Source organism: Aspergillus foveolatus (assembly GCF_047715535.1).
Source record: "Aspergillus foveolatus strain CBS 279.81 unplaced genomic scaffold BDW70scaffold_10, whole genome shotgun sequence".
NCBI classification, from domain to species: Eukaryota; Fungi; Ascomycota; class Eurotiomycetes; order Eurotiales; family Aspergillaceae; genus Aspergillus; species Aspergillus foveolatus.
In genome coordinates, this window is record NW_027396074.1 from 380,258 (window position 1) to 401,868 (window position 21,611).

Below are 21,611 nucleotides of genomic sequence, written 5' to 3' on the forward strand. Positions count from 1 at the left end.
ATCAGACAGCGATGAAGCTAATTGTAAGAAATAATAGAAAAATGGCGGCTACCTGATTATATAACTCCAAACCGTATGCCAAGCTTGCTCTACCCATGCGAAAAGGTGCTCAAGCAGACGGGCCAGATTGGCACGCTTGCCACTTAAGGGAACAGGCTAGATCCAGAGGCATCATAAGAGGCTGACCTGCTGTCTCTTATCTTCAAGCACTCGCGAGGTAGTACCACATACCTAACGAGATTCGCGCCCTCTAGGCTCATCAATCGCACCCCCAGCGTCGAGTTACGGGCTAGGTGGCAAAGCAGAGCATTCGCACGGATCTACTTCAAAAGGGCTCAGGATGCCAATGTCTACGCACCCTGCCGATTTATTTTGGGGTTGAGACAGTGCCAGTCACGTAGCGTACAACATCATCCTTCAGATCGGAGCTGCATTTCAGGTGATCACTTATCGAAAATTTCAGGAAAAGCGTCTTTCCCGGAGAGCCGGCATGCCAGGCAGCATATTGGGTGTCAGTGACGGTACTAGCATACTCCTCTCAGAGAACAGGCTAGATTTCACCGCGCATAGTCCGTTGGAGAGGGTTATTGGAGATGTCATAATTATCGTTCTCCGAGCTGGACAAGAGCGGAAACATAACTGACTAGCCCCGTTGTCAAAAAGTTATATCACACTATTACACCACAGACGCGGAATCGGTTATATAGGGCCGCGGAAATATCGATTTATCATCGCTGGGCCAAAATAGACAGAATTATAACTCATTCCCATGCACCATTCCGGCCGTGGTCGAAGGCCAGATACATAGAATCTCCAGTTTCATGCTTAGAACAACGACTAGAGCATGCAAAACAAAAGATGCTAACTGCATTTGCACGCTTTTCGTTCGCAAGTTGATGCCTGCTGCTATGATCAAAAAGTACAACACCCAGGGGTTGACAGCCAACGGCGAGCAAGGCTGCAGTGCCATGGCAATTTTAGCAAGAAACAAAGCCAGCTGCACTGCAAAAAACGGCGGATACCACCCCGAAAGGCGTCTGGGGAGGAAGGACCCCCCTGGCGGAGGAGGCAGCAGTCGGATAGAAGGTTCGATGGTGGTTGGTCCGATGGTTGGTCCGACTGGACGAGGTTCATTCCTGGGTGGTGAGACAGATTGTGTACTACAGAACCGAGGTCGGACGACCAAATCACGCTCTGGACTGAGCGAGCTTCTCCTCTGCGTACCATCCATGTCTTCGAATACGGGGGTCAGGTCTCCAACAGACCCATTCGAATCAAATACAGAATTGCGGCGTATGGCAGGACCTCGTGAAAAAGACCTCCTGGGAGACAGCGTATCGGCCGTATCATCAAGAGGGTGAATCCTGGATGCGCTGTGCACGTCAGGCGCAGATGAACTACTGCTGCCACGTTTCGTGCGTAGGTTCTCATTAGCATTGGCTCCGACCTCGAGGCCACTAAGTACCTCATCTGCAGATGGCCGTAAATCGGGATCAACTGACAGCAAACGCCAGAGGAAAGTATAGAGTTGTTCGGGTAAATCAGGGCGCATTCGTCCTCGGTCAAACCCAGGCCAGTCCATTATCTCTTCACGGAGCTTCTCAAGGTCCTCCTTCTCCTCATTGATGAGATCAGCATTCCGATACGGAAGCTGCGCGAAGCACAGAAAATAAAGAATCATCCCCAGAGAGAAGATATCACTTTTGAAGGTGAAATTGGCGAAGGGGCCATTAGGGTACTCCCGCCGTAAAACCTCTGGAGCACAGTACGACACAGTTCCTGTCGCCCCCGTAGACCTCCGTATTGCATCCTGGGGCTGAACCTCGCCGAAATCGCTAACCAAGACTCGTATGCCATCGTTAGTCTTGTGCAGCAGACAGTTGTTGGGCTTAAGATCACGGTGAATATAGCCGCTAGCATGGAGATATCGAAGACCCGAGGTAATGTCCTTGAAGAAAGAGTAAATCTCATCAAAATGTAGTTTGCGAGGTTCATGGAGACCAAGAGAAGCCTCGGGGCCTCCTCTCGACCTCCGTCTAATGCGCTCTTTCAATTCCTGAGGCGTCGTAGATGTCTGCATGGAGCCACAAATGTAGTTATGAAGATCCCCCGCATTGCAGTACTGCTGGAGGATAAACGCGCATGGGACGCTTGGCCCAAACGTCGTAATTTTCGCGTTCTCGAGCCAAACATGTCGGTAGGAGACAAGGTTCTGATGAGAGAGGTGCTGGAGCGTTTGCACTTCAATCAAAACCTTTTCGAGCCACTCGTGATCATCCCCAACAGGCACGCGCTTACAGGCATAATGACCTAAAGACACGCCATCCAGGACATGCTTCACCAGCAACACCACACCTTTCCCGCCTTTTCCTAGCACCGATTCTTCAACAAAGAACCTTTTGAAGTAGTCTGGGGTAAATGCAGCCGATGAGATACCATGTCCGTTAGGTACCCTGGACTGACCCGATCCGCTTGAAGGACTATCGGCGAGTACAGGCTGAACAAGACGTCGAGATTGCGGCTGGGCTGTAGCTGAATCTACTGAGGCGGGTGGAAGGCTGTTATGGAGCATGCGGAAATATTCGGGATTGACAAATTCTGGCTGCGTCCTGGAATGGTGGTTGTCTTGACCAGAGTCCTCGTCTCGCAACGGCCTGCGACAGTATGGACACTGCGGATCATTGTCGTGCTTCTCAGCCTCGGCTGCATCTTGAAGGACTAGTTGTCTCGAAACCGGATCATAAACGACAACCGATCCGTCATGGCGCCTGGAACGCGTTCAATTAGGATTTAAGTTTGAATAGCGGTTGAGAAGCTGAAGCTTACAAAACAACATCGTTGGATGAGGAGTAAGGAACAATGACGCCGTCCGCCTCCGCCATTATCAATCAAGGCGGCATATCTCCCGATAAGGCAGAGGGTAAAAGCCCGTAACCATGAGAGATTTATGGTCGTTTAAAGTGTGAAGGGAGGTGATCCGTCCTCCACAAAGTGAGGCAGTTACCCATGAGATGAATGGCCGGTAACGCCTCTCGGTGGGGATTTATGATCATGACTGCCCCACGTGACGGCGGTGAGCCAGTGTCCAGCCAATTCGTCTTACTGTTGCCTCCTATACATTTAATTCACCGATCATAAGAATACAGAATATTGCTATAGATTTGGTAGAGATATGGGTATCTAGATGAATGATGTCAACGATGGACTCGACTATACGTTCTTCCACAGGAAACATCTTTGGGCATATGTACGACGGTCAACAGCCCAGACAGGCCGGAACGACGCCGTGGGTGCTCCGTGCTGCCTCTCGTCATTCCAGGTTGACATGAACAGCGCCACGGATTCCACGTTGCGCCTCGGGGCTGTACAGCTGTCAAATAGCCCGCCAGCCGATCAGCCAAGCAGAAAGCGACAGCTAAGCATGCAGGACGTTCTGCGACGTCCTGGCGTCAAATAAGCAGGGCCAAGTATTTACTTGTGCGTACGGAAACCGACCCTGCTTGTGTGGGTTGTGAGGTGTTGGAGAGTGGAACGCGGCGATGACATTCACTCCTCCCCGCTTTCCTCATCGCTGACTTCGAGATTTGCAATAGAATCATTATCGCTATCATCCTGCTCGTCATCGAATCCCTCAAACTCTTCCTCGGAGTCAGAAGCGGACTGATCTTGGCCTTCTTGACCCTCACTCGCATCCTGAGAGGTCTCCTCAATTTTGCGCTTTCGGCCCATCTCACCGAGTCTGCCTTCGCGGCCTTCAATCTTCTCACCCTCTTCACCAGGTGTGAAAGGAGGGGGAGTAAACCAGGGGATCTTGCCTCGGAGGAAATCGTTGATCACCATCTTCGCAACGCCGTCGAGATCGGGTTCACCTCCACGAAGTAGCCTACCGCCCTTCCTGGCAAGAATGCTGAGGAACTCGATGGCATCGCTTGTTTCCTTGATACCATAAGTGCGCTCAAGATGCTTGGGTTGCACGCGCTTCAATATGGCCGGAATATACTGCTCAGGGTTTTCAACGTTTTCAACCCGGACAACACCTCGGAGGAGAATATCCTCTGGGGTATCCGTCTGACTTGGCGGGACAACACCAGGACAGTCGATGAGGTAAATCCTCTTCATCAGAGTGACGTACTGCCAAACTTTGGTCTCGCCGGGGATAGGAGCAACTGTGCACACCTTCTTCTTGCGGAGAGTATTAATTATTGAAGACTTTCCTGTGTTAGGATAGCCGATCAAACCAACCGAGATCTGCTTTCGGTCGGAGTGGAGCGACGAGAATTGCCTCAGGAGTTGGATAAGAGATCCTTTACCAAAAGAGTTGTTGATCGAAGCGTGGAATGCAAGAGTAGGATAGTCCTTTGACAAGTGACGTACCCAAGCAGCCTAGTTTACCAGTTAGCACACCATTATGGCATACAATTTGAATTGACGCAAAACCGAAGGGCTCCCCCCAAAAGAACAAAAGCAAAAAGAAATAGTGATGTGTGAAATGTTACTAAGAGCTCTGCTATGAAGACGCCGATGGCGAAGCAGTACTCAACTCAAAAACAGAACACTGCCCAGTCCTTAACGACCAGCTTTCAAAACGAAAGCTGATCAGCCTAGCTTCAGAATGAAATTCGGCACGGACCAGCGTTAATCTGCCAAAGCTGTAACAGACAATACTTCCATTGAGAAAGCGTGACACAGGGTCACAGAAGTAGACTTGACTTAGCGATGGCATGGCCGAGGCCAATGGATTGGTTAAGCGGATAGAGAAGAGATCTAATGAAATGAATAGGACTTACCGCAACGCCAGTGGGCACGAGATCACACTTGTTCAGAACAAATATCAGGTGCTTATGAGGTGCCTCCTCGCGAATGTATTTCTCAATACCTCTGCAGCGTGTGCCCTCGGGGTCGCGAGCATCGATAACGTGAATGACAACGTCAGACGAGTCAATGACCTTATACAGCTCATTCCAGATTCTCTTGCTTTGACCTTTCAAGAAGACTGCCTCACGAGACGTGGGCATTGTGCCAAGTGAGAGATCTGTCGCCACATCATCGCCAGCGACGATCGGAGTACCGTCCTCATGTCTACCTTGTTCCGACTTCTCAACATAACTATCGTGCATCTTCATCGTTTCACCAGCCAAGTCTTCGAGCGACGAGACACCCAGCTTGACTCTCTTTCTTTGAGCCTTAGGCCCGAATGTGTCGCTAAAAGGTGACGTTTCAATCGTCATCTTAGCCTCATGTTGCTTGAGTCCATTGACCGTCTTATTGTCTCTGATCAGGCTCATTGGGAGCTTGTTGGTCTTGAGGAGAACCTGATAAGGGTCAGAGGCACGTTCGGCGACGGCCTCACGAAATGAGGATAAAGCCTCTTGTGAGATGACCCGAGTATTGCCAAACCATTTCCGGTTTGGTTCTATTCTAGCGACCGGTGCCTCTCGAGATTGGTACGAAGCAGCAACAGTGATGTTTCCGGCGGCGTCACGTTGAGGCTTGCCATCCTTGAGCATATTCAGCCTCTTCACCTTCTTCGCATCTCTTCGCAAATTAGTCGCTGCGCTAATCAAATATAGAACGAAGCTTACCTGTAGAAATTTTCACCCTTGACCCTCACATTGGCCATGCCATCGCCAACCTTGCCCTGGCGGACACGGCGCGTGGCTTCCTTCTTCCCTGTACCCATTTTGTGTATATTCCTCCTATTGAAGGGGAAGTAAGGAGACAAGGTAGGGAGTAAAAAAAAAGTTGGCGGAACGCAGAGAGAAAAATGGGAAAAGTTGCTGAGGAGAAATTATTTTTTGGCGGACGCCAAGCGGAGTGGTGCACGGGCCAACAGCGAGAAAAGTCGCTTCGAGCTTTTTCCGGCCCCAAGCCAGACAACCGCGTTGCTCACCACAGCCCCAAACCCCGGGTTGTGACTCGTGAGCACATAATTGACACTCGATAGTCACGCTTACCTCTTCACTAGTCAAAGAAATATTGGTTCACGACATAGATCGTTCGACGCAATGTCCCTTCTCCGCCAAAGCCGGACTGCTACCGTGCAGCTCCGTGGTTTCTCATCATCCTCCGTTCTCCGGGTTGGACCAGAATCACCGAATTTCATTGAAGTTCCTCGAACAATTCAACCGGATCTTCCACCTAAACCCCGTGTCAAGGGTACGCTGCCGGTCCCGCGAGAACTCTTCCCTAAGCGACGAGCGGACAAACCCAACAAGCAATACATTGCTGCCGCCACACCTCTCCCTACCAAGCAAGAAACTATTGACTCAGATGAGCCTCATGCTGATTACCGGAGCTGGAAACGGAGCATGGCCGAAATGAGGCGACAGAACTTCGAAGAGGGTTTGCTGGAACTTCACAGCCGGAAACTACGGACGGATAAGACAATGGAGGATCGAAGTCGGGAGAGGCAGAAGCTACGAGATCACGTTCTCCGACAACGTGAACGAGAGGACGAATACCTCACACGGCCGTCTATTCCTCGGGATATGCTACCGAAGCGCATGCATGTGCTGCCGGATCCAGGCAGGGAACAGCGACTCGCTCAATCTAAAGCCCGAACCGAGAAGAAGGCGTCCAGGAAGGTGGCAGAGCGTCGGGATGCATTGCACACGCTCTACATGAATGCTCGTCACTTCATCACTACCGAGTCCCAACTAGCGGCTGAAATTGAGAAGGTCTTTCCTGAGGGAGAGAATGAAGCTTGGCGCAGTGATCACAAATACGGCGAGAACATTTGGAATCTTGGTTTCCCTAGGGGTATGGCAAGCCGTGTTAACGAGAACCGTGAGGTGGAGCGTTGGGATGTTGTCCAAGGCAGAATCAAGAAGCTGGGAGAGCAAATCACCGGTGGAACGATCTGATAGTGTATCAACACTTGTATAATATTACTGTTTGTGATTTTAGAATGTGTATTGACCGCACCTATTTTACGCCTTGTATACCAGTTCTTTGATATAACCGACCCAAGAAGCCAACTGTGAGAAAACAAGAAAACAACGAAAAAGAAATTAGCGCCACCGCTATGCAATGTAAAACGTCAAATAAAGGCAGTTTCCATCTTCGAAGATATGCTCATGCACTACCCTCACCCGATCCTGCCGCTAAAACAGCACCCTGTGTGGCAATAGGCTTCATGATGTTGAAAGAGTTTGCTTCTCGCATCGGAATCTCCTCGTCAACAAAGCAACCTAAGCCCGCAAATGCCTCGAGCATGGTTCGTGAGTAATATTCTTGAAGGTCATATCCACCCGCGAGCATCCGTGTGTCTTGACGGATAGGATCAAGATAAGAAGATGGATAGTAATCCCGCAATGTATAATAGTCTCTCTTATTTGGAACCATTCCGCCAAAGGGATCGTAAGGCTTCTCGGGCTCTGGAGTTTTGATCTTCTTCAGACCTTTGATCAGGCCAGATCCGCCTTCTTCGGCTGTGGTGGCACCAGAATAGGCAGGCCTCTGCGTGTCTGTTCCACGTAGAGCAGCCTGCTTCTGTCTGATTCGCTCTTCCTCGCTGCGCCGAGCTGAGGATTTCTTGAGCATGACTTTCTGGCCTTGTCGCGCGATTGCGGCCGCCTCTCCTGCTCGTCCTTGCGCAAGGCTGTTAAGATAATTTTCCCGACCGGCTAATAGCTCTTTCCGCTCATTTTCGTATTCTTCCTTAGCGGCCTGGCGCCGCAGACGTGCTAGCTCTTGTTCTTGGTTCTGGCGTTCTTGGAACGAGGAGACTTCCTTAGCTTCGAGAGCTTGGTTGGCACGGATAGACTTCATGTTCTCCGATGCATAGCTCTGAAGATCGGCCTCAGTTTTCGCGACGTTAATCCTGTTGACAAGGTTGAATATGATCTCCTCTCTCTGCTCTAGAAAGTTGTCCCAGTCTAGCTTGGAATCGAACTCTTCTTCTCGGCGGTTAAGGCTAGGCATGGTTAGCACTCAGGGGAGAGAGGCACAGGAGAACGACTCACACAGTCATAACTCTGCGCCGTATATCAACCTCCCTCTCAACATTTATATCCTCGAATGTCTGTTTGCGAAACCGTTGCTTTCTCAATGTCTTGTGGCACCCGGCAACAGGACAGTTCGCCGGTCCTCCGGAGAAAATCCTGTCCACGCATGACTCGCACATTTTATGATAGCATTCTGGGTTTATAAGGAATCGCATGTCCGGGTTCAGGTACCGCGAGGATTTGCAGACAGGGCAGACCTCTAGGAAGGAGGTGGTTAGCATGGATTGGAGCCTCATGGTCCGGTAGCAGGGCTTACCATCTTCATCCCCGCGATTTACCAAAGCCTCGCGAGAAGACGGCATGACTGCAGTATCAGTGTCCAGTAGGATGGACAACGACGATATCCTTAATACACTGTTGAGAGAGTGTGACGGAGTTAAGAGCAAGCAGGTATCTGACGGTCATCGATATATCGCGTTAACCAATCAGATTGAGGCCTCGTTGTTCCGCGCGGCGGAATTTCTTTGCAAGTGCTTTTTGCCGTCCGCTCTCCAAAAGTTCTTTCCACCTTACTCCTGTATGAAGGTCGCAACCCTTTCCACTTCCTGGTGTCCGATTCCGCGATAGCTTTCGCTTATTACTCGTCCTGAATCTAAAATGGGAGTTCCGGACAGCAATATTGAAGGGCTCGAACGCCAGCGTCGCGAACTCGAGAGCAACATTCTACAACTACAACAATCCCTCTACCACTGGAGGACATGGGAAGCGGAATATGAGGGGCTGAAAGAAGGAATCGCCGACTTAGGCAACGATGCCACAACAAACGATTTTCTGCGAGTCAGTCGCAAATTCGGGGGGACTTTCGTCAACGAAGACGAGTTCCGAGTGATTATTGGCGAGAAACAAGGCCTTCGGCGAACCAGACAACAAGTTATCGACCTTATCTCGAGGCGAATAGACTACGTCAAGGCCAATGTGGCATCGATGGAAAAGAGGCTGCGCGCAGCCGAGTCCCAAATGGAAGCTTTAGACTCTGCAGAACACCAACCTCGGAATCCAGCAGACGACTTTCCGATGCGAGAAATCATCGAGGAGCTTGACGAAAACGGAGAAGTTATTTCGAGTACGACTACCAATCCGGGGGATCAGGCTTCGAGTCTACTGGAGATTCTAAAAAAGGCGGGTGTTAAGGATATACCAGACCTTCCCAAGCGGAACGCATCCGCGTCAATTGAGACACACTCTCCGGATACTGCGTTAAAAGATACTTTCGCCCCAGCAGCCAAACAAGGTGAACAGGAGGGGCAGAAAAAGGAAGGTCAAGAAGGGGCTAGTCAGGAGCTTTTTTCATCCAGAAGCAATGAGCCCTCTTCGTCTGCATCGGACGCGGTTGAGACTCCGGCAGAAGTTGGAAAAGAGACCCCTGTCGTGGATGTCGACGAGTCTCCAGAAGATGCTCAGCTGCGGCGTGAAATGTTGCGATATGGACTGGACGAGGTTGGCGCTGTAGTTGCCGAGCTTGAGTTGGATGATGATGCAAGTGAAATCTCAATTGAAGAAGAATACGATACATATCCATACGACGACGAAGACGAAGAGGAAGAGGAAGAAGATGAGTACGGACGAAGTATCGGGCCTGTACTGGACGAAGACTACCACCGTCAGATGCGTGAGTTGGAGGCGAAATTGAACGCTCGTGGTATGTGGAATGTGGGCAAAGATACTGCGTCGCTTCCTGCGGATGTTAAAGAGGGCCTTGAAAATCCGGTTAAGGTAAAGGTAGAGACCCCGGAAACGAATGGTGAACCGGCTTCCAAGGCAAAACCTAAGAAAAAGGTTGCCTTCGCTGATGATCTTGACATTGCGCCGACCCCGAAGCCCGCTGCTCCTGAAAGCAAAAATGTTATCCCTCGAAAACCCGATGTTCCTGTTCTGACGGAGTCTATCATTGAGCGTATAACACCAGAGAAGGCTTCTGCTGCTGTTGACGCACCTGCCCCAAAGAAAACTTCCCGTTTCAAGACAGCTCGTGGGACTGCAGCGACGATTGCCAATGCAAGCTCCGCTGCACCCTCGACCTCATTCCAACGCAAGCCCGCATCGCTCGAACCAACTCCGTCAATGCCACTGTTTCCTGCCAAGCCCGCAGAGCCGAAACCCTTCTCCCAGTCCATCCCGGACATTTTGGAGAAGTCACCGAGTGCTGCCAAACCTAAAGGGAAAATCCTTGCAGATACCTTGGTTGAGCGTAGCATTCCCGAGGGAACTGCCACAGCTCCAGAGCCCGAGGAGTTGGACGAGGAACTTCACCGGAAGGAAATCGCTACCGAGTTCCACCGGATGAAAAACAGGATGGCCAGACAAAACGGCAGTTCTTTCGATGATGAAGAACAAGAAATGGTTTCTGCTGACCCAAGAGAACCGCCAAAGCGAATCAGTAAATTCCGGGCTTCTCGGATGGTATAACCCGTATATAACAAATTCATACAATCTTGACACCCGACCCTGCCAATGGATATCAGATACGCTTGCGTTATTCTAGCTTCTAGATCGAGTTTCGAGACTCAGAGGTGGGAGTTCTCCCAATGAGCATATCAGGTCTCCGTTGGTATATTCATCGTTGAGAACTCCAAGATTAACAACGAGGGCTCTCTGACTGGTTTCCTTTCCTGCTGTATTGGACTCGGTAGAGTACTTACGGTTGGGAATTGATGGAAACCCGGTTACGTTTCACCCTCAACATCATTACATTCAACCTTTAGTGGGCTTGAATTTAGATTTATTTTTGTCAATTATTGCGTGAGTAAATCCACGAGCTCGTCTCAGAACACTTATCGTGAGGGAATAACTTGGGCCGCATATCATGGCCGTGCATTGTAGCCCTGTTCCTGGAATAGAACTGCACGGTGATCTTCCTGAATAGTTACTCCTGAGTATTCTGTGCACGCTTTCTATGCACTGTCATTTGCTACTTGATTAACTTGATCTGAATATGATGGTGTAATGATGCCAACGTTTCCAATAGTGCTTGTTGAATCTGGATGCAAACCATGCCGAGCCCTCTGACCTACGTAGTAATAGTATGGTTATGAACAGAAACTTGGAAAAGAAACCATACAGTATCCATGTCCAGTGTCAACGAACCATCCAAACGAAAGAACTCAAATACTTTGTAGCAGGAACAGCCTTATGGAGTCAGGATAGAACTGATTTAATCCTCTTGAGTGGTGGGTGGATGTTCCCAGCGGCGAAGATGCTGTACAGAGTAGGTGTACTTTGATTATACAACCACTATTACTATATTTGTGGACATCCACTTACCAAGGCATAACCACTCTTCGTAATCCATGACCGCAACCGACATACCTTTCTCGATTCGATTCTCGACAGTGAATTGTCACTGCACGCATCAAACCCGGCATTTCCACGAAGAACCAATTGCTCTGTTTTCCACTTTGTTGAATGCAATAATGACGTCCAATTTGGTGGATAGGATCAACGTGGGTAGTTTCCTGAAGGAAGAGGTGTACGTACAGAGTACCCAGTCTGACGCTCACCAGCGACCAGAATTTGTATGATGTTTGATAGAAATAGAAATAAGCAAAGCCGTTGGCGCAATTCACTAAGCTGGCCCACCCAAAGTTCCGGTCGAGCCATTTTTCCCATTCCGAGCAGCCCGTCATCGTCCGTCCCTGGCGGCCTCTCCACTGTGCCATTCCCCATCTCCTCAGGCCCGATTATGTTGACACAGCAAGGGCACACTCACTGCTCCATCCAGCCACAGTCGTTCGAATGGGCCATCAGATCGGATGTACTCCGGAGTACTTTGTTATTCGATTTACCTTGCTCCACATTGGCCTGCGTGGAAGACTTCGCAATCGCGGCCGTGCCTGGCCCTGGCGGCGAATGAAGCCCTGGGTTGCAGTTCGACCCTTGTACTGTACCTGCTTATTGGACGTGTCACCGATACGCTTTCCGTTGCAACAACAGCAGACGCGGGGCAGCGTCTCATGAACCCAATTTTTGCCGACTTTAGGACAAGGTTAGACTCAGCCGTTGGGTTTCGCAGTGGCGTGAGCGGACTCGAGCACCGGCGGTGGGCTCGTCAAGGCCATCAGTGCCACTTGAACTCGTGGATCAATATACAATTTGCTCGCAGAAGCTCACCAGAACCATGTACTGAGGAAAGCTGATCAAGGCAGAGTTATACTCGAACCAGCATCTTCTGATGGCCCACCTCACTGTTGACCGATTGCTTGGATCGGCCTCGCTCATAACCTAGTGGCAGGGAGATGTATGCCGGGGCTCGATCGACGATGAAATCGAGCTCCACAAGCAGGAATGACGTCTAGCATCGAGAAGGTCCAGGCCCGGGTTTCTCGGCCTGGACACAGCCTGTTTATGCTCACATCGAGGGCGTATCATTGGGTCAACCCGAATGTCATCTTCTTAGGTTCGATGCTTCGCAGAAGCTATGACTACATACAGTCCGATAACTGACCCGGAGCATCCACCCGAAGTTATAAATTGCCTTCTTTCTTCCGGAGCGTACCCCAACCTTCTTAAGAATAGGCAAGAATCAACTTGACTCTTCCCTTACACTCGCTTCACCCGCTTCATTTGGTCATGGCCAATATGAGGAACTTTGCTGCTTTTGCAGCCTTTGCGGCAAGCGCCCAAGCATTTGTTTCCCGCGATACCAGCTGTTGCTTCCACCTTACAGCATCCGGCGGTGCCTCGGGCCCTGTTGGCCAACTTGGAGATGGTCAGAATCGTGTCGGCGGTGACTCGGGAAGCTTGCCTGAGGGCCAGTTCTGTATTAACACTGATGGTTCTATCACTGATGGCAGTGGACGTGGCTGTATATTAACTCGTATGTCAATTGTCCCTGAACCATAACAATGGAGGTAGGCTTGCTAATTCATTAATCCTTATAGCTCCCACGACACAATTTCAATGTGATTTGGGTGGAACCCCCACGCCAGGATTCTCGGTCGACTCGAGCGGCCTGCTCGGTTACAACGGGCAAACTGATTTCGTTGCCTGTGCAACTGGTCAAAATGGGGAAATGAACATCTATACCTCACCGAACAGCGCAGACGTTACAGGCTGCGTTAGCATTCAGCTAACGGCCGATTCTTGCTTGGGAACAGGAGCAGGAGGTGGCCCTGGAACCCAGACCCCTGGCCAAAGCACTGCAACCGTCCCAGTCGGTTCGCCCTCACCCAGCGTCCCTGGGGGCAGTGCTGGAGGTGGACCTGGCGAAAGCACGGCTACTGTCCCAGTTATCTCGCCCTCGCCTAGTGTCCCAGGAGGCGGTGCTGGAGGCGGTGGATTTCCCGGCCAAAGCACCGCGACAGTCCCAGTCGTTACGCCTTCACCCAGCGTTCCTGGGGGCGGTGCTGGTGGTGGTCCTGGCGAAAGCACAGCAACTGTTCCAATTGTCTCACCTTCGCCTAGTATCCCAGGAGGTGGTGCTGGAGGCGGCGAAGTTCCCGGCCAAAGCACCGCGACCGTCCCAGTTATCTCGCCCTCGCCTATTGTCCCAGGAGGCGGTGCTGGAGGCGGCGAAGTTCCCGGCCAAAGCACCGCGACCGTCCCAGTCGTTACGCCTTCACCCAGCATTCCTGGGGGTGGTGCTGGTGGTGGTCCTGGCGAAAGCACAGCAACTGTCCCTGTTATCTCGCCCTCGCCTAGTGTCCCAGGAGGCGGTGCTGGAGGCGGTGAATTTCCCGGCCAAAGCACCGCGACCGTCCCAGTCGTTACGCCCTCGCCCAGCATTCCTGGGGGTAATGCTGGTGGTGGTCCTAGTCAAAGCACAGAAACCGTTCCAGTTACCTCGCCCTCGCCTAGTGTTCCTGGAGGTGGTGCTGGGGGTGGTGAAGGTCCTGGTGCTTCACCCTCGCCAAGTGCTCCAGGAGGCGGCGCTGGAGGTGGTGGTGAAGGAGGCGCCCAGAGCACTGGGACTGTCCCAGTAGCTTCACCGTCGCCTAGTGTCCCCGGAGGTGGTGAAGGAGGCGCCCAAAGCACTGAGACTGTCCCGGTTGCTACGCCCTCTCCCAGTGCTCCCGGATCTCAGGGTCCCGGTGGAGTTCCTCCTGAGTGTGCGGAGTGCCCTCCAACAACGACTGCGTACATAACCGTTACTGCCGATTGCACCACTGAAACGCCTGGCGTACCTGGCGGAGAGCCAAACACCCCAGGAGTTCCTGGAGGAACCGAGCCTGGTCAACCTTCTACCGAGACTCCTGTTGGTCCCGGCGGCGGCGGCGGCGTGATGCCTACTGGCCCTGCTGGCGGAGGCGAGACTTCCACTGTTCCCGCTGGCGGCGGAGGTGCCCAACCCACTGGACCTGCTGGCGGTGGTGCCGGTGGGAATTGCCCTGCTGATCTCTCGGGCGACTACGAGTTCCCCCATTTGATCATCCCTATTGACTCGTCCTCCCCTGATGAAGCTTACGGCACTCAGTTCAATGGAACTGTGACACCCACTGTCTCGACAATCTTCAACTTTGACATTCCTGCCACGGATGCCGGAAAGACTTGTACCCTTGTTTTCCTCTTCCCTCGGCAAGAGGACCTTGAGACTTCAGCATTCGATTTCAGTGGAGACGGCACGATTCAATTCTCAGCAGTCGAAACGTATGCCACCGAGTCAACCACATACAACAACGCTCCTAAGATCAGTCAAAATCTTGGCCAGTTCACTGTTTCCCCTGGGAACTCCTATACTGTTTGTAGTTTCGAGTGCCCGGCTGGTCAGACCGTCGGCTATGAGATGTCGACTACTGGAACCACTGAGCTCGAATTCTTCGAGGATTATAACCCATCACCGTGAGTATTCCCAAACATTCCTTCATTGAGCCATAACTAATTTGAGAATAGGATCGGTCTGTTCATCACTGTCTGTTAGAATGGACAAGCAATGACACTGGTTACGAAGGCATTCGATGATAGACGTCAAAAGCCTGGCCGAGTTTGAATTTGTGTAACATAACTTTCCATATTCTCTCAGATCAATTAGGTATACTGCTTTAATCTTTGTTGGGTTACGATGAATCTTAACTGATTAATGGAATATCTTGAGCCTTGGACTCTTGTATATTGTACACTGTGATGTGCTGTTCCATGAATCAGAAGTTAACCAATGCCTTCGTTCTAGCCACCTGTTTTGTCTGTAGTGTATGTCTGCCTAAGTATTCTAGGCAGAATAGTTCTTTAGCCTGGCTGTGTTTCCAATATTTATGGAGTAGACGATCGAATGAAACTCCGCTCAGAAGACAGGGAATGCTCAAGAGTGAGCAACGATGAAAGTGTCCAGAACAGCAGTACTGAGCGACAGTGGCAGTGGCTGAGTGCTGAAGATCAGGCTGGGCGGCGTGCCGCCCGGGGGAAGCACATTGCCAGCCAGTGCCCATCATTATTTATAGGCAGGGTCGGGTGGATCTGCAATTGGACCCCAGAGTTCCAGCCAAGAGAATAAGATGCTTTATTTTTCAGACGTCGTCCTCCCTTTTGAATTCATAATCATTTCTGTTTTTCAATTATTTAATGCTTTGAACTTCCCTTCTCTTTCTACACGTGCACAGTTTCCTGACTCGATTATCGTCCGGAACCCTGCTCGACAATCCCGATCCCGTACGAATCGGCGGCGCCGCGCTAGATGGACCGTCTCCCCTCTAAGCTCCCATTCTCGAAGCGCCGACTACGGCCGCGAGTCGTCATTTCGTGAGTTCTCGTAATCATCCTTGCTTAGTCGACCTGACTAACTCTTGATTATCATAGATATATCATCGACTATGTGATCCTTATGTCTGTCCCTGAACTAACCCAACGATGTGGATCTCGCTAACAAGACCAGCGCGCTCGTCATTTGCTTTTGGATACTCGATCGAATCGAACCATACCACCAACGTTTCTCATTAAACAACATCTCTCTCCAATACCCGTATGCAGTCCATGAACGGATATCGATCTACGAGGCCGTCGCCTGCTCCGGAGGAGGACCGCTCATCATAATCGCTATCTGGACCCTCTTCATTGACGGGTTATTCTCGCATAACAAACCGATCAAAGCGGGAGGGAAGAGGAAGTTCACCGGACCGTACAGATGGAAGGATAGACTTTGGGAGCTCAACTGTGGGTTTCTTGGCCTGATTCTATCTCAGGCGTTGTGTTTTGTGATCACCCAGGCTCTGAAGAACGCTTGCGGCAAGCCCAGGCCGGATATCATTGATCGGTGTCAGCCCAGACCTGGTAGCGCGGATCCAAAGCCGTACGGGCTGTCGGATTCAAGCATATGTACTGGTGATCCGCATCTGTTGAAGGATGGGTTCCGATCGTGGCCTTCAGGTATGTTCCTTCACTATTTAGTTACGCGATGTCTTTGTACTGATTAAGAATAGGTCATAGCAGCTGTAAGATACTCCCAGTGGTCAATCTGAATCGTAATTCTTGACTAACCAACTTAGCTTCCTTTGCCGGCCTATTCTACCTCTCGCTCTGGCTCGGCGGAAAACTCCACATCATGGATAACAAAGGCGAAGTTTGGAAGATGTTCATCGTCATGTTCCCCTGCCTCGGCGCGACCTTGATCGCTGTCTCTCGAATCATGGATGCACGGCACCACCCCTTCGATGTGATCACTGGCTCCCTCCTCGGCATCCTCTGCGCCACCATCTCCTACCGCCAATACTTCCCATCCCTCGCCGAGCCTTGGAAGAAGGGACGAGCCTATCCAATTCGAACCTGGGGTACCGAGCCAAGTTACCCAGGCGGAGCTCCCTACGGTTCAACAGACAGCACCGCGGCGCTGACAAATCCAGAAGAAGAGCGATTCCGCGCGCATGAAAACGGATCTTCTGAGAATCCGGAACCGATCCCTCATCCGCAAGCGTATCAACCATCCCATAATCCTTTCGCGTCGAACGCGTACCCGCGTCATCAGGACGGAAACTGGTCCTCGTCTAGCGAGGAAGATGTTACGAATGGGTATGAGATGCAGCAGGGTTATACCCGAACTCATAATCCCAGTCTAGGCGGCCAACTCCCGACATATGAGCCTGGGATGGCATATCAGTCTCAGACGCAGCCGGTGTCCGGGCCCACGTCGGGAACGGGACCGTTATACCCTGAGGCTACAATTGCCCCTGCAACTGGGACACGAGCGCATGATGACCAGCTCTAAATGATGGTTCCCGGATATCTGTTTCAACGATACGACTAACGATTTAGATTATTTCTGAGCTAGATCTCTGGCTGTTGAAATGCATCTTGAGAGAATATTTACCGCCTATACGATGAATTGACTTGCTTGGATGTTGAGTTGGGATACGACATGATATCAACTTCTGTACTATTACCGGCGTTAGATTTCTGTCCTCATTACATGACCACCAACCAACTGCTGCTGTCAGATATGCATATACTATTGTCTTATATCGAAACTTTTTATATTCCTTCTGCTAAATCAGGCTTACTTATCTTCCAGCCTCAACCCAGCATCAGAAACCAACCACCCTCCATTTTGCAAAATTTGAAAGATTCCCTCTGGATCATACTTTTCCGCAATCTCTCTCAACCTGCTTAAATTCTTTTCCCCATAACTCGCCAACGGGTTTTGATCTGGAGCCGCATAGTTTGCGTATCTAAAAGGCAGATACGACCCGTTCTTCTTTGCTACCGCGTCAACGGTGTCGACTATCTTGCGCATCGCCGCTTGAACGCGCGGGGCATCGGTGGGGTTAGTGTAATCGGCCATTATGAGGAATACTACCTCGCAGTAATAGAGCGTCAGAAACTTCATATCCATCCGAATCACTAGAAGACAAGGAGTTCTTGGTATGTGTACATACTCTGGTGCCCAGCGCAGTTCAACCCAAACGAATTCCCACCGCGGTCGTTAGCGGCTTTCACAGAAAAAGGAGACATGGGCTGGATGACCATTGTTAGGTCTGCGCGGTCGAGGTCAGCAAGGGAGGCTACTGCATCCAGTCGAGCTTGCTCGGCGGCTTGGTAGACCTCCAGGTCGGGGAGAGTAGTTGTTGTGCGCATCTCGTGACTTATCTCCCATAAGATCGTTAGAGCAGCCGTACACTTGTAATACTATAAGCAGAAAAGAAGAAGAAATACTGGGTTTGCGCACCACAATTTCTCCGACTCCAAAACATTCGCAACGCTTTTTGCCATCTCCAATACCGTCCTGCGCGCTGGAGGAACAAGATAACGTATGTACGGGATATGTTGGAACGGCATGAAGATACCTGGGCACCCATCCTTAATAGGTCCGGAGTAAGTAAAAGTGACGAATGTACGGTCATTTACGGTGTGATAGATGAGCGAAGCCTTGTTGTCAGACTCAATGAGCGTCTGGTAGGCCATTAGGCCTGAGAGGAAGGCGGTGTTTTGGGAGGCGCTGTAGAGACGGTTCTCGGACCAGAGCGTGTTCGAAAACGTAGTCATTGTTACGTTTATGATTATGCCTGTGCCACAGAATTAGTTCACGGACCTGATGAGCCGAGGATAGAAAGAAATGGCAAGAGAGCAAGGCAGACCGAAGTTAGGACCACCCCCCTTCAGCGCCCAGAAGAGGTCAGGATTCTCGTCCTTGTTGGCGTGGACGATTGTCGAGTCTGCGAGGACGACCTAGATGCCATCAGTCCATCGTCTCAGGCAATGACAAATCGAGTAAGGCACCCACCTCATAACTAACCACCCCCATACAGCCCACCCCAACTTCATTACATTGATATGAAAGGCCACCACCAAGCAGCAAACCCGCCACACCAACGCGAGGCTCTCTTCCCCCCGCAACGGCAAGCCCATGTTCGTCCAGTTTCTCATATACATCTGCCCAGCGCAGGCCCACCCCAATTTTTACGGTCTTCTTATCCTTCGAGAGGATAAGCTGCGCGAACTCGCCCTTGCAGAAAGAGATTACGATTCCGCCGTCATTGCTATTGAATCCGGGGTTCTGGAGATGACCACCACCGCGAATGGAGAATGTCGCACCGAGGACATGTGTTAGAGCGAGAATCTGAGTGACCTGTGTTCTTGTGATAGGTGTTAGGATGACAGTGGGGCTTAGGTAGCAGCTTCGGGACCTGGTATAGCAGTAAGTATGGGAAGTGCATGGCGTAAGGAGGAATGGGAGAGAGGGAAGGAAAGAGGGTACCATGGCTGAGTCCAGTGCTCTTCGTATAATGGTGAGCCATTGATGATGGCGTTGTCGCCGAACACCAAGGGGAAGACTTTTGCTAAGGTAGAGGGCCTAGCTGAGCGCTTCTTGGCCGTGGGAAGAGAGTTAAATTCAGAGATGATGGGCTCGACTTGGGAGCGTTGAGCGCTTGTTAATGAGAGGAAGTCTAGCAGGGCGGTGGTCGACAAGGGAGGCATTGTTTTCAAGGCCGGCTCTTTCAATAAGGAATCTGGGTGATTGAGAGACTGAGACGAAGGATGGTACGTCGAGGAGCCCCTCATTGGAGGCAGCTGAAAGAGATTTAGAAAGGAGCTAAGGACCCTGCAACAACAATATACGATGAGACTTTCCCCAAATCAGGCATAGTCTCATGTATAGGCCTGAAGGGATGGTGGTAGCAAAGCAAAAACTATTCTATTATCCTAGTTGGATACGGACCAATTAAAGATATCAAAACCCAGTTCTCAAACGTTTGAGAGTTTTTTAAATCCCTGTTTAAATCGAATTGACCCCTTCCTCTCCCTCCATCTCCCTGTAGAAACCAGCAACCAAGAACGCCAACTCCAGCGCCTGCTTCTCATTCAATCTCGGATCACAGAAAGTCGTGTATCTCTCTCCCAGTCCCTCCTCCGTCAACCCTCCAGCACCGCCAACACACTCCGTGACCGCCTCACCGGTAAGCTCCAAATGCATGCCGCCGAGGAAGCTGCCTGCGGCCTTATGTATCTCTAGCGCCTGCTTCAGTTCAGAAAGAATATCCGAAAAATGTCTCGTCTTGACACCATTGGGAGTTGAACGAGTGTTCCCGTGCATCGGGTCGCATTGCCAGACGGGGATATGGCCGGAGGATTGAACAGCGCTGATGTGCCCAGGGAGATGGGCGGCGATGTTGGCGGCACCGTAGCGGGAGATGAGGGTGACTTTGCCAATTTCGCGGGTTGGGTTGACGGTATCGAGGAGGGTGACTAGCTCGGTGGCGGTCATGGAGGGGCCGATTTTGATGCCGATGGGGTTGGCGATGCCGCGGAAAAATTCGACGTGGGCGCCCGTTAGTTGGCGCGTGCGATCCCCAATCCAGAGGAAGTGAGAAGATGTAGCATAGTAGCTACTCGATGCGGGCGTTTGTGCTGGGATTGGCCCCTTCCCCGGGACTAAGGTGACGGTAGGTTGGTGGGAAGGTGGCGGGGTCGGGTCTTTCAGAAGTCGAGTGAGGCTCGTTTCGTATTCTAGGAGGAGGCCCTCATGGCTGGTGTAGATGTCGACAGTTTCAACGCCACGGTCGGTGTCGATTCCAACGGTTTGCATGAAGCGGAGGGCATCCTTTACTCTGTTGACGATCCGCTCGTACTTCTCCTTAATAGACGGGGTGATGACATGACCAAGACCCCAGTCAAGAGGAGAATGTAAGTCTGCAAGACCAGAAGAGAGAGAAGCACGCAAATAGTTGAGCGTAGCCGCAGAATGGAAGTATGCAGAGACCAGACGCAAGGGGTCAGGACGGCGAGAGTCAGGCGTAGCGTCAAAGCCGTTGATATTGTCCCCACGGAAAGAAGGCATTTCAACACCGTTGACGACTTCCATAGGGTTTGAGCGGGGTCTATAAAATTTAGTCCTGTGTCTGCTGCAGCAAGGTGGAAGCAACAAGACTCACTTGGCAAACTGTCCAGCGATACGAGCAATACGGACGACAGGCATGTTTGCTCCTAGAAATACATGAGTCTTGGTTCCAGCTTCAGAATAAGAACAGGAAACATACCCCAGATTAAAACCAAACTCATCTGGAGCAGAAGCTTGACTTTGGCCTCGATCATATCTTGATTACAGTAATCGAACAACTCCGCGCAGTCCCCTGGACACGGTTAGCGTCTACTTCCTCAGTCAATCGAAGGAAGAGCCATACCTCCTTGTAAAACAAACGCCTTCCCGAGCGCGACATTCTTTAGACTCTTCTTGAGGTTTGCGATCTGCACTGCTTAGTGACACCACCTATCCACTTTCCCTCCACCCAAGCAGAACGACAGGCAGTAAGAATAGAAGAGGAGGGCACACCTCATGGGTAGTAACAAGCGGTGGGAGCTTCTCTAGCTTCCGGAGAGCGGACTGAACGCCTTCAGCATCCTCATAGACAACATCCTGCTTGATGGGCTTCGATGTCCATGCTGTTACGACTACAGTCAACAAACAGGCCCAATAAAAACTGAGTAGGCGAGACGAAACGCACACTTTGGGTTCCAGTCCTGGGCGCCCATAATGACTGAGCTTTTAGGAGCACGTTGGAAAAAAAGACAGCTATTGAGTAAATGTGATGCCTTAAGGGTCTGAAGAGTCAGGACCTGGGTGAGCTAGACCAGCGGTCAAGGTTAAGCAGATGCAAGGGGGAGGAGGTCGAAGGAACAAGTTTACTGACATTAACAAAAGTAAATATAGCTCGCAGCAAGATCTTGCTGCATGAATCACAGAGGGGAACG

General features: G+C 51.0%; 10 protein-coding genes across 10 annotated transcripts; 5 read left to right on the forward strand and 5 right to left on the reverse strand.

Annotated features, from left to right (window-relative positions):
- Positions 1-42: 42 nt before the first annotated feature.
- On the reverse strand, positions 43-3,004 carry BDW70DRAFT_131340 (protein kinase IKS1). The gene is made up of 2 exons (XM_073735967.1): positions 2,827-3,004; positions 43-2,768 (listed from the first exon to the last, which is right to left on the reverse strand). The coding sequence occupies exons 1-2, from the start codon at positions 2,880-2,882 to the stop codon at positions 755-757; spliced, it is 2,070 nt and encodes a 689-aa protein (XP_073598488.1). The 5' UTR covers positions 2,883-3,004; the 3' UTR covers positions 43-754.
- Positions 3,005-3,144: 140 nt separating this feature from the next.
- Positions 3,145-5,741, reverse strand: BDW70DRAFT_131343 (putative GTPase NOG2). The gene is made up of 3 exons (XM_073735968.1): positions 5,583-5,741; positions 4,788-5,535; positions 3,145-4,383 (listed from the first exon to the last, which is right to left on the reverse strand). The coding sequence occupies exons 1-3, from the start codon at positions 5,678-5,680 to the stop codon at positions 3,547-3,549; spliced, it is 1,683 nt and encodes a 560-aa protein (XP_073598489.1). The 5' UTR covers positions 5,681-5,741; the 3' UTR covers positions 3,145-3,546.
- Positions 5,742-5,766: 25 nt separating this feature from the next.
- On the forward strand, positions 5,767-6,895 carry BDW70DRAFT_8780 (uncharacterized protein). The gene has a single exon (XM_073745088.1). The coding sequence runs from the start codon at positions 6,006-6,008 to the stop codon at positions 6,861-6,863; it is 858 nt and encodes a 285-aa protein (XP_073598490.1). The 5' UTR covers positions 5,767-6,005; the 3' UTR covers positions 6,864-6,895.
- A 1-nt stretch (position 6,896) lies between these two features.
- Positions 6,897-8,368, reverse strand: BDW70DRAFT_8783 (TFIIH/NER complex subunit TFB3). The gene is made up of 3 exons (XM_073745089.1): positions 8,263-8,368; positions 7,965-8,205; positions 6,897-7,915 (listed from the first exon to the last, which is right to left on the reverse strand). Exons 1-3 carry the CDS (start codon positions 8,306-8,308, stop codon positions 7,075-7,077), a joined length of 1,128 nt encoding a protein of 375 aa, XP_073598491.1. The 5' UTR covers positions 8,309-8,368; the 3' UTR covers positions 6,897-7,074.
- A 173-nt stretch (positions 8,369-8,541) lies between these two features.
- BDW70DRAFT_131345 (prefoldin-like protein) lies at positions 8,542-10,506 on the forward strand. The gene has a single exon (XM_073735969.1). It carries the CDS (start codon positions 8,604-8,606, stop codon positions 10,410-10,412), a length of 1,809 nt encoding a protein of 602 aa, XP_073598492.1. The 5' UTR covers positions 8,542-8,603; the 3' UTR covers positions 10,413-10,506.
- Positions 10,507-11,648: 1,142 nt separating this feature from the next.
- Positions 11,649-12,356, forward strand: BDW70DRAFT_8794 (uncharacterized protein). The gene has a single exon (XM_073745095.1). It carries the CDS (start codon positions 11,756-11,758, stop codon positions 12,137-12,139), a length of 384 nt encoding a protein of 127 aa, XP_073598493.1. The 5' UTR covers positions 11,649-11,755; the 3' UTR covers positions 12,140-12,356.
- Positions 12,357-14,969, forward strand: BDW70DRAFT_8795 (putative GPI anchored cell wall protein). Its single transcript, XM_073745097.1, has 3 exons — positions 12,357-12,819; positions 12,884-14,780; positions 14,832-14,969. The coding sequence occupies exons 1-3, from the start codon at positions 12,573-12,575 to the stop codon at positions 14,857-14,859; spliced, it is 2,172 nt and encodes a 723-aa protein (XP_073598494.1). The 5' UTR covers positions 12,357-12,572; the 3' UTR covers positions 14,860-14,969.
- Positions 14,970-15,392: 423 nt separating this feature from the next.
- On the forward strand, positions 15,393-17,434 carry BDW70DRAFT_131353 (phosphatase PAP2 family protein). Its single transcript, XM_073735971.1, has 5 exons — positions 15,393-15,674; positions 15,732-15,758; positions 15,808-16,298; positions 16,352-16,363; positions 16,418-17,434. Exons 1-5 carry the CDS (start codon positions 15,610-15,612, stop codon positions 17,131-17,133), a joined length of 1,311 nt encoding a protein of 436 aa, XP_073598495.1. The 5' UTR covers positions 15,393-15,609; the 3' UTR covers positions 17,134-17,434.
- Positions 17,422-19,340, reverse strand: BDW70DRAFT_148453 (FAD-binding oxidoreductase; the record flags this gene model as incomplete). The annotated part of the gene is made up of 6 exons (XM_073738869.1): positions 17,422-17,717; positions 17,801-18,006; positions 18,091-18,427; positions 18,500-18,590; positions 18,646-19,048; positions 19,120-19,340. The coding sequence occupies 6 exons, from the start codon at positions 19,338-19,340 to the stop codon at positions 17,422-17,424; spliced, it is 1,554 nt and encodes a 517-aa protein (XP_073598496.1).
- A 298-nt stretch (positions 19,341-19,638) lies between these two features.
- On the reverse strand, positions 19,639-21,519 carry BDW70DRAFT_165755 (3-deoxy-7-phosphoheptulonate synthase class II; the record flags this gene model as incomplete). Its single annotated transcript, XM_073741821.1, has 6 exons — positions 21,365-21,519; positions 21,193-21,302; positions 21,044-21,107; positions 20,900-20,992; positions 20,795-20,846; positions 19,639-20,740 (listed from the first exon to the last, which is right to left on the reverse strand). Exons 1-6 carry the CDS (start codon positions 21,390-21,392, stop codon positions 19,639-19,641), a joined length of 1,449 nt encoding a protein of 482 aa, XP_073598497.1. The 5' UTR covers positions 21,393-21,519.
- Between the last annotated feature and the right edge of the window lie 92 nt (positions 21,520-21,611).

Bases quoted from the DNA above. Each gene is read 5' to 3' on its own strand.
- BDW70DRAFT_131343 (XM_073735968.1), bottom strand. From the start codon at position 5,680: ATGGGTACAGGGAAGAAGGAAGCCACGCGCCGTGTCCGCCAGGGCAAG. The intron at 5,536-5,582 runs GTAAGCTTCGTT...TAATTTGCGAAG, and splicing joins AAGGGTGAAAATTTCTACAG to AGATGCGAAGAAGGTGAAGA. The intron at 4,384-4,787 runs GTAAGTCCTATT...CTGGTAAACTAG, and splicing joins TCGTGCCCACTGGCGTTGCG to GCTGCTTGGGTACGTCACTT.
- BDW70DRAFT_8794 (XM_073745095.1), top strand. From the start codon at position 11,756: ATGTACTCCGGAGTACTTTGTTATTCGATTTACCTTGCTCCACATTGG.
- BDW70DRAFT_131345 (XM_073735969.1), top strand. From the start codon at position 8,604: ATGGGAGTTCCGGACAGCAATATTGAAGGGCTCGAACGCCAGCGTCGC.
- BDW70DRAFT_8795 (XM_073745097.1), top strand. From the start codon at position 12,573: ATGGCCAATATGAGGAACTTTGCTGCTTTTGCAGCCTTTGCGGCAAGC. The intron at 12,820-12,883 runs GTATGTCAATTG...TAATCCTTATAG, and splicing joins ACGTGGCTGTATATTAACTC to CTCCCACGACACAATTTCAA. The intron at 14,781-14,831 runs GTGAGTATTCCC...ATTTGAGAATAG, and splicing joins GAGGATTATAACCCATCACC to GATCGGTCTGTTCATCACTG.
- BDW70DRAFT_8780 (XM_073745088.1), top strand. From the start codon at position 6,006: ATGTCCCTTCTCCGCCAAAGCCGGACTGCTACCGTGCAGCTCCGTGGT.
- BDW70DRAFT_8783 (XM_073745089.1), bottom strand. From the start codon at position 8,308: ATGCCGTCTTCTCGCGAGGCTTTGGTAAATCGCGGGGATGAAGATG. The intron at 8,206-8,262 runs GTAAGCCCTGCT...CCTCCTTCCTAG, and splicing joins AAATCGCGGGGATGAAGATG to AGGTCTGCCCTGTCTGCAAA. The intron at 7,916-7,964 runs GTGAGTCGTTCT...AACCATGCCTAG, and splicing joins CGGCGCAGAGTTATGACTGT to CCTTAACCGCCGAGAAGAAG.
- BDW70DRAFT_131340 (XM_073735967.1), bottom strand. From the start codon at position 2,882: ATGGCGGAGGCGGACGGCGTCATTGTTCCTTACTCCTCATCCAACGAT. The intron at 2,769-2,826 runs GTAAGCTTCAGC...AACGCGTTCCAG, and splicing joins TCATCCAACGATGTTGTTTT to GCGCCATGACGGATCGGTTG.
- BDW70DRAFT_131353 (XM_073735971.1), top strand. From the start codon at position 15,610: ATGGACCGTCTCCCCTCTAAGCTCCCATTCTCGAAGCGCCGACTACGG. The intron at 15,675-15,731 runs GTGAGTTCTCGT...TGATTATCATAG, and splicing joins CGGCCGCGAGTCGTCATTTC to ATATATCATCGACTATGTGA. The intron at 15,759-15,807 runs GTCTGTCCCTGA...TAACAAGACCAG, and splicing joins ATCGACTATGTGATCCTTAT to CGCGCTCGTCATTTGCTTTT.